The sequence below is a fragment of the Eucyclogobius newberryi genome, unplaced genomic scaffold, assembly GCF_026437365.1.
Source record: "Eucyclogobius newberryi isolate DKJ021-1_F unplaced genomic scaffold, fEucNew1.0.hap1 SCAF_16, whole genome shotgun sequence".
NCBI lineage: Eukaryota > Metazoa > Chordata > Actinopteri > Gobiiformes > Gobiidae > Eucyclogobius > Eucyclogobius newberryi.
The window spans coordinates 8,852,651-8,861,807 of record NW_027315790.1 but is presented as its reverse complement, the minus strand read 5'-3'; the positions used below and the strand labels follow the sequence as shown (position 1 = coordinate 8,861,807).

The 9,157-nt window shown below is 42.9% G+C and overlaps 1 protein-coding gene across 1 annotated transcript; it reads right to left on the bottom strand.

Annotated features, from left to right (window-relative positions):
• Positions 1-6,160: 6,160 nt before the first annotated feature.
• LOC140361388 (uncharacterized) lies at positions 6,161-8,191 on the bottom strand. The gene is made up of 2 exons (XM_072447097.1): positions 7,549-8,191; positions 6,161-6,783 (listed from the first exon to the last, which is right to left on the bottom strand). Exons 1-2 carry the CDS (start codon positions 8,163-8,165, stop codon positions 6,321-6,323), a joined length of 1,080 nt encoding a protein of 359 aa, XP_072303198.1. The 5' UTR covers positions 8,166-8,191; the 3' UTR covers positions 6,161-6,320.
• Positions 8,192-9,157: the final 966 nt, after the last annotated feature.

Below are 9,157 nucleotides of genomic sequence, written 5' to 3'. Positions count from 1 at the left end.
GTACCTATCTCTTGACTGGTTGGAAAACTCATGGCACAATGTAATTGCTGAAACAAATGGTCAGTGGGGCTCCTGGTCAGAAGGCTATGCCAAAAAATTCAGGGAAATAATAACTCTGGGAAAAACAGAAACTGAGTTGATTCTAACTATGAACTTTACAGCCGTCCCATCTGAAGAGAACGGGAGAAAAATCCCATGTGCAAAATTCCAATTGAATGCATGGTCTGGTGGCACTGATCCGGGGTTTTTCCTAAGGGTCTGCCACCATCCCACCCTAATTGAATTTAATAAAAAAGAGTTGAAAGGTGTACAAATGCGAGAAAGCAAAACAAGCACAGAGGATTTGTTTGTTACGACAACGGGCGTATCATTCAGAGAGAATAACTGGCTACTGATGGCTGAACAGACAGCCCTAGCTGTCGCAAGAGATTGCATTGTGTGCTTAGGTCCCCGACCACTACTAAAAATTGTTCCAGCATCTGTAAATCCAACCTGTTTAATAGATTTAATGGGTAAGGATAATCCTAGCAAACTTTGTTTGGATGTTGTTGTATTCCATGTCTCAGATCTCTCACAGAGAAATTGATATCCACTGCTATTGCGCCACACGTCGAAAAAGTGGTCCAGATGACTTTGTTGGAGGACAGGGAAGACGAGTCAGACCCCGAAGGGGACCTCGAAATTCAGTTTTAAATAGACCTCTAGATGTAAGTCGTTATGATCCCGTGACAGAAAACCCGTAACACATTAGTACGATAAGCAGGAGGGAAATGTTGGATGTACTAAATGTATTACCTATAACTAATATGACAAATACTATACTTTGGTTGTGTAACCTTTGCACGTAATAAAATAGAAAACAGGTATATAGAGAAAAATGAATGAATAAACGTATAAATGAAGGATGTATGGTGCAAGTAACGTAGACACTTTAATGTATAATTAAATAAATTACAAAACATTATGCAAATCATGACATGATAAGAGTTTGATATAACCTGATGTTGGCAAATGATGAAGGTGAAAAGTGATGCAGAGCAAGGTTGTAACTAAACTCCTTTTTTCATTTTTTTCAATCGTGCCATACGAGAGCCGGGGAGGACCAGAAAAGGAGCACCGACAGCTGAATAAACAAAGCAGAGGCCGCATCCCAACTCAAAAAGGAGGAGAAGACCTTGGAAAAGGCCAGTAAATTATCCACAAATCTCTTTCATGTGAACACTTGTATAATCACACACTTCTGTTACGCAAAAACTTGGCAATGACTGATTGTTGGGGGTTACACATAATTACATAAGATATGGCATATCTTTATAATTGAGAACCGTTGCATTGGCGTGGTTCATTGTGAGTTAAGAGAATTGTTTTATGCTACTTTATCGGATAAAGATTAAGTTGGTCCTATTATATCCTAATTTGAATAACCAGTGTTACAATATCCTAATTTGAATTGAATAAGATTTTGGAATTGTGTATTGTTAAGTCAGATAGAAAATAACTTTGACCTGATTTACATTGGTCACCAATTTCAGATTGTTGATGTTGTCCATACGATAAGACATATTTCTACAATAAAGAATTTTACATTTTTAGTTGGTCCACTGCGAATCCTGAGAATTTGCTGAAATTTAACTTCAATTGAATAAAAATATAGCTTTGATTTTCTCATATCCTAAGGTTAATTGGATAAGGTATAATTTTGAATTTGTTTATTGGTACTCTTTAGTTAGATAAAAATAACTTTGTTTTTTGATAGACATTGGATTTAGTTGTACTCTTTAGTTATAAACTTGATTTTTGATCGACATTGGTCACCAAAGTCCTTCACATCTGCTGAGGTTGGCAAACGGTCCTTGAAGTTTTCACCAAACGGATAAATAGCTTGGGAAGTGTTAGAGAAAACACCACGGTGGGGTAAATTCATTTAATAAAAGAAAACAAAATAAATCTAAATAAAATACTTTAAAATATAGCAAAATGGCGACATCAAGACTGATAACTCCAGTGGACTTGGTCCAGAAAAACAACCCTCTTGTTAAAAATGTACCGAAGATTTCCAAAAAATGGAGCCGTCGCTGGCCGGACATTGAACAACCATGGCCAACTGAAGGAACTCTTAATGTGGATGTAATCAAAACACTGCAAGTATTGATTACAACATACAGAGTCGACCAGAAGAAAGGAAGAACTGGACGAAGACGCAAAGAGAAGAGAAGAATTGAATTGGGAGTGATGCAATTGTTCGAAAACGAAGGAGAGAAATGGCTAAAGAACAACAAAGAGAAACGGGAGAAAATAAAGACAGAAATGGAAAACAATAAGCCAAAAGTGGACAAACTGATGGAAGAGGTTAATAGACCATACTCACACATGCAGGCGACACTGAAAAAGACGCCGCCACCTTACGAGAAATTACAGGATATTGCAAAAGAATATCCACAGCTCCCAGTGATGACGCAAGATGGAAGATATCAAATCGAAGACGAAAATGACCAAGTAATTGAGACTGGTAAAGCTACAACAACGGTAACGATGTATCCAAAACTCAAGAACAAGAAGAAGAAGAAAAAGACAAGCTCAAAAACCGTAGGACAAAGACGCAGAAGAATGTCCACCAAAGATGACAAAAGTAATGAAGAAGAAGGAGCAGCGAATGGATACGATCCAGCTGTGAAGAGAGTTTTGGCTGCCGCGGAGAAGAAAGGCAAGAAGTCATTAAAGGTGACATACAAAACACAAAAGGAGAACGATGACACTGAAACTGCAGACAGCGATGAAGAGTCAGAAGATGGAACAGATTCCAGCGAAGAGATTCAAGATCAGAGTGATGATTCTGATTCAACACCCTGGAGAAATGCGGAGAGCAGACCACAAGCATCTAGCAAACATCGATTTACGTTCTCAGAGCCTGCGCAGTATGAACTGCGCAACAAAACAGTGATAAAGGGAAGAAACCAGAGGATGTGCCCAATACTAATAAAAGGACAAAATATGGAATACAAACCATGGCAAAATGTCGATATGTCGGATTTGATGGAAAAATTGCCCATAATCCAAGCTGGCGCTCACCCCTGGATAGCTAAACTGGAGGAGATGCTAGTGGGGACACAAGCAGCAATGGGAGATATGAAGAGACTGCTAGCAACTATTCTTGGCATGGCAGGGATGCAAGAAGTCTTGACAAAAGCAGGACTGAACCAATATGCGAAGACAGCCGTGTACGACGCAGAGCTCTTCGTCGCTTGTAAAGGAGCAATTTGGAGAACATTGCGTGAGATGTTTCCAACCAACGTTCATCCCGACAACATCATTCTTCAACCGCTCGGTCAGGAGGAAAACGCGAGAGTATATGTGACAAGAGCTCATCAAGTATGGAGAAATGTAACTGGAAGAGACCCCGAATCCAACCAAATGGAACAGTCTATCTTGCGAGCAAAAATTCAGAAAGGATTGCCAATGCCAGTAAGGAGCAAATTGGCAGAAGTAATTGGCCTGGGAAGCATGTCAATTAGTGTCTATACAGACAACATATATCATCAAGTGGAGCTGCATCGGAAAAAGGAACAAGATCAAAAGGAACAAGATCAAGAGGTGATGAGGAAACTCAATCAAGTACAATTGGTTGAGAAGAAGGAAAGAACTCAGGCGATAGTGATGCCAAGCCAGCCTCAAGTGAACCAGCCATTGCATCAAACACAGCCGACCCAGGTCCAGTTTCCGCCACCGCAATCAGTGCCATTTGGGCCACAGACCAGTTTCACCCAACCAGCCTTTAATCAGCAACAATCTTGGGGAGAAAGAGGCCGAGAAAACTACAACAGAGGCAATTTCAATAAAGGAAATAGAGGAAGCTTCAACCAGAACCCAAGAAGAACTTCAGAAGAATGTCACAACTGTGGACGGCTTGGTCATTACGCCCGGGAGTGCAGGAAAGAAAGAGGAAGCTACAGAGGAGACTTCAGAGGAGGTTTCAGAAGTGGGTTTGGAGGAAGATACAACGGACCAGCCACACAACTGAGAGGCCCGGTAAACCCTTACAAGGGCCCGGAGCCTGGATTCTAGAGATGCCCAGAATATCCGAAAGGGAGGTGTCAGCTGGTAGTGTCAGGCCCTGAAACAGATCCAATGATTAAAGTGAAAGTGAACGACAAACCATTGGAAATGATGGCAGACAGTGGAGCGGCGTTCACATGTCTGCGGCCAAAAGATGCTACACATCTCCCCTTGTCTGGCCAATTGGTGCGGACAATCGGGTTCGAGGGAATTAAACAGCTGATTCCTCTCACCAAACCAGTCAAACTCTGCTATAAAAATCAAGAAATCGAAATACCAGTTTTAGTGTCAGAACGGACACCAATACCACTTCTGGGAAGAGACGCGCTATGTAAAATGGAGTGCACAATTTACTGTAAACCAGACGGCTGTTTGGTGACAGTACCAGAAGAGGAATATCAACAACAAGTAATAGCTGCCAAGACGGAGGCCTCGACAGTATATTGGATCGGAAACCTCGAGACAGATTTATTGGAATCAACAAGATTGTGGGAAAAATTTATTGCTGCAAATTTGCCTGACGCAAGATATCCAGAAAATCCGCTCCATTGTACTCTTAAGTACTTCAAAGATGCGGCAAACGCAAATCCAGAAGATTGGTTAAACCAACAGCCAGAGCAAGTTTGGCTTAGTGCAAGCTGTATAGTGTTGGGACCACAAGGGGCAGCATTGAAGATACAGCCCAGTGAATATCTGAACAAAGAGTTTGAAGTTGAGAAAAGCGTGCCACATGTGACTTTGATGATAGCGGAAAACTATGAACCAAAACATGTAGGCATAATGATGGTTGAAGCGGAACAAGCTAAGTTCACACCATTGAAAGAAAACCATACAATCTGGAGGAGCGAAGATCAGCAGTTCATAAAGATTATGGTGACTTCACAAGGCCACGGACAACCACAGACGGTACAGATGACACACGAGTCAATGTTAAACGCCAATGTGGAAGAAGACCATCTGAAAAACGAAATGTTGCAACAAGTGCCAGAAAATGTATGGGCAAAACACAGCACTAATATCGGATTTGTAAAATCGGTGCAGCCAGTGAAGGTGGAACTTAGGCCGGGAGCCAAACCTCCCTGGAAGAACCAGTACCCATTGAAGGAGGAGGCAATTAAAGGAATCGAAACACAAATCAAAGGACTGTTGGAAGCAGGAGTGCTCAGGATCACGCAGAGTCCACAAAGCAATACACCACTGCTACCATTACTAAAGCCAGATGAAACATATCGCATGATACATGACTTGAGAGCAGTAAATGAAGTGCTCGCTGACATCTCGTCAGACGTGCCAGATCCTCATACCTTGTTGGCACAAGTACCACCAGAAGCGACACATTTCACTGTATTGGATCTGTGTGGAGCTTTCTTCAGCGTTCCACTTAGTGTCGAGAGTCAAGAGCTGTTTGGATTTACATACAAAGGACAACACTATTGTTATGAAAGACTCCCCATGGGACTAAAACTGAGTCCACATTTTTTCAATCGAATCTTAAAAGACGACCTCGCAGGAATTGAACAAACGCTAAAAAGTACAGTAATTCAATATGTTGACGACATCATCATTTGTGCCCGGCCGTATGAAACCCAGTTACATGTCTACCCGGAGACATTTTGAGTTATTCACAGATTCTGAAAGTGTGAATTCAAAGCTTTCCAATGATGTCTCACTCATGTAGATCTGATAATATTTGAGTAAGTTGTGGTCATTTGAATGTATACAACTCTCAAACCCATTCACTGAGAAAACGGCTTCCAAAGTTTCTCACCTGAGAGAGCCCAGAGTCACAGGGGGGCTCATTTGCATCTCATTTAGATAAGCCCTCCCCCCTGTCACACTGACACCACCTTCCCCTACAGCTGTCACTCAAGACTCAAGGAGTGTTGTTATTGATGGTAACTGGACTTGAATCAGAATTAGAAGTTACTGTATTAAAATGGAAATACTTGGATTACAAAAGGCCCTGAATAGAATCAAAGAATCAGAATGAGAATAGGGTTCATTGCATTTGTCGGTAAACATAATTCACAGGTGATTCAGTGCACCAACAACGGTGCACTGAATGATTCAACACAAACAACAAAAGATAAGATAAGATAGCCTTTAATGTTACAACGCAGTAGATACAGGGGGAAAGGACAGATAATTTATAGGAAGTTTAAAAAACACCCTCAATAGAAGAACTCTTATAAACAGATGCCAGAGCCAGGTATACGAACTGCAACATATGAGATAATAGACATCATAGGTACACCATCAGAGTCCAATTACGTCCGCAGCCTCTTTTGCACATTCGTCTTCTGTGCTGTGACTCTCGGCGCTGGGCATGTGATGTCTTTTGCCTCGTCAGCACAGAAAGGCCTGATTTTTTCATGCAGATAGGTCTGCCTGTCAATGTTCAATCCAGGTGGGACCAGGACATGGAGATTGTCAACCGGAGGCAGAACAGCTGTAGTGCGTAGTAGCTGAAATTCCACTGGTTCGGCTTTAGTCACATGGGTTGGGAGCAACTTCACATGCCAGTCCTTATGGCCAGGATGTAGACCAGGTAGCATTATGGAATGGACTTCTGCATAGTTTTTGATAAACTCTACAACGGTGTGGATGACTTCATGGCTGATGAACCTGCGTGAACGTGGCTGTGGCTGTGCACGCTTCTTCCTCAATCGTGGTGTTGCTCCATTTTCATCATAGTGTTTAATTATGTCAGTCAGGGTGTCTTTGCCAATTCTGAAAAGGGGGAAAAAAAGGATTAGGGTTGAGAGTAATATGGGAATAACACGCTTCACGTGGCTAGCTAGCTTGTGATATCATGGCTCACCAGGTTTAGACCAAAACAGGCACTCACAACACAAACACGACCACAACAGCACACCAAAACATAACTTTCAAGCGTGTTTGTGATGCCATTTATTCTGCATTATTCACATTCTGACGTTTACGTCGTATTTAAGACTTAAAACGCGGAGGAGCGGGTACGGCCGGGGCTAGCGGCGCTACGTGGCTAGCTAGCGTGTGATGGCTCAACAAAACAGGCACTCACAACACAAACACGACCACAACAGCACACCAAAACATAACTTTCAAGCGTGTTTGTGATGCCATTTATTCTGCATTATTCACATTCTGACGTTTACGTCGTATTTAAGACTTAAAACGCGGAGGAGCGGGTACGGCCGGGGCTAGCGGCGCTACGTGGCTAGCTAGCTTGTGATGGCTCAACAAAACAGGCACTCACAACACAAACACGACCACAACAGCACACCAAAACATAACTTTCAAGCGTGTTTGTGATGCCATTTATTCTGCATTATTCACATTCTGACGATTACGTCGTATTTAAGACTTAAAACGCGGAGGAGCGGGTACGGCCGGGGCTAGCGGCGCTACGTGGCTAGCTAGCTTGTGATGGCTCAACAAAACAGGCACTCACAACACAAACACGACCACAACAGCACACTAAAACAGGCGTATTTAATATTAATCATTACTTACGCCATGAGGAACAGGAAAGTACTTCTGCAGACTTCCGTGCCTCCTATGAAAAAGCTTGTCCGGGCAAACTTGCGCTTCTTCTGGGGCTTTTTCGTGGACGTCGTCAGCTCAGAAGTGACGACAGAACGTCTGTTTGCTTCCATATGTCCGATAATCCTCATATCCTGCCACTCTCTTTCTGCTGCTAATGAGTCGCTCCGTAGCTTGTACATGAGTTCTGGAGAGAGTTTCCCGCTACACGATTTGCTTGAGAGTAGAGAATTTTCTTTTCTTCTTGAGTAACATTTGCAGTCAAAGTTACGGATCTTTTCCAACTCTTCGTTCTCTCCTGCAAAAGTAACCGTGGCTATAGCGTCTGTTATTTCACGCTCCAGCTCTTCGGCGTGACCGGGCGCTCCTTCCTCTGTCCAAAACCCATCTTCCTCCTCATCTAAGGTCAGCCGTAGACTAGGGATATTTTCCAGCTGGATGAAATCACGTTCGTCATCTGTGAGGTCATCTTCAGATTCAGAACTTAGATAGTCATCTGGATAAGCGGACTTTTCGCAGAAATAATCCAAAAGCGTGGAGCTGTAACAACCTCTGTTAAGCTCCGAAGCGATAGCAGAAGGATCCATTTTTCAACTGATTTTACACAGCGTGTGTTGCGTGTCCCTGTGTTGCTGCTTATCAAGTAGCCATGCGGCTGGCGGCTCAGCCCATTGGCTGACTACAATAGCGCAGCTGTTCATATGGAAATGCGGTCACACCCCCTCTGCACGTCCAGAGAGCGCCCGAAAACACCACATTTTAAACGGCTTTATTTATGCTTTTAATGCTGCAAATACTGTTATCTGATACATCGAATGGCTGGTCCATATCTTCAACTAGCACATTCTGCAAAAAAACGAAAATCACAAATTTGGGGAAAAAAAAGTAAAATGCAGTTTTTCTCAGTTTCACCGAGGCCGACATGGTCCGACAATTCCGGTGGCGAGGCACATTTGTTCACCAAATCGTGAAACGTGCCACGAAGATTCCATCAAGCTGTTGCAGCTACTAGTGGAAAAAGGACACAAGGTCTCTCAGAAGAAATTGCAATACTGTCAAGAAAAAGTGGTTTACCTGGGACAAACAATAACCCAGGGACACCGAAGCATTGCAGACAGTCATCTAGAGGCAATCCGTAAGGCTCCAAAACCAAGAACGGTCCGAGAGATGATGACGTTTTTGGGGATTGCAGGCTATTCATCAGCATGGGTCGAAGACTATGCTAGCCTGACTGGACCTTTAAGGACCATGATCAAAGAGACGGGAAACACAAAGTTGCATGCAAATCTTGATTGGACACAAGATGGACTGCTAGCGTTTGAGACAGTTAAACAAAGACTGCAAGAAGCTCCAGCTTTGGCACTTCCAGACTATTCTAAGAACTTTTTGCTGTATGTTTCCACTGCCCCCGGAGGAAAATATGCATGTGCAGTCTTGTGTCAGCCTACGGGCACAGGTGTAAAACCTCAGCCTATTTCGTACTATTCTACCAGTTATTCTGATGTAGAAATGGGGCTACCCGGATGCTACAGAGCAATGGTGGGAGTTTATTTGATGTATGACAAAGCGTCAGCAGTCA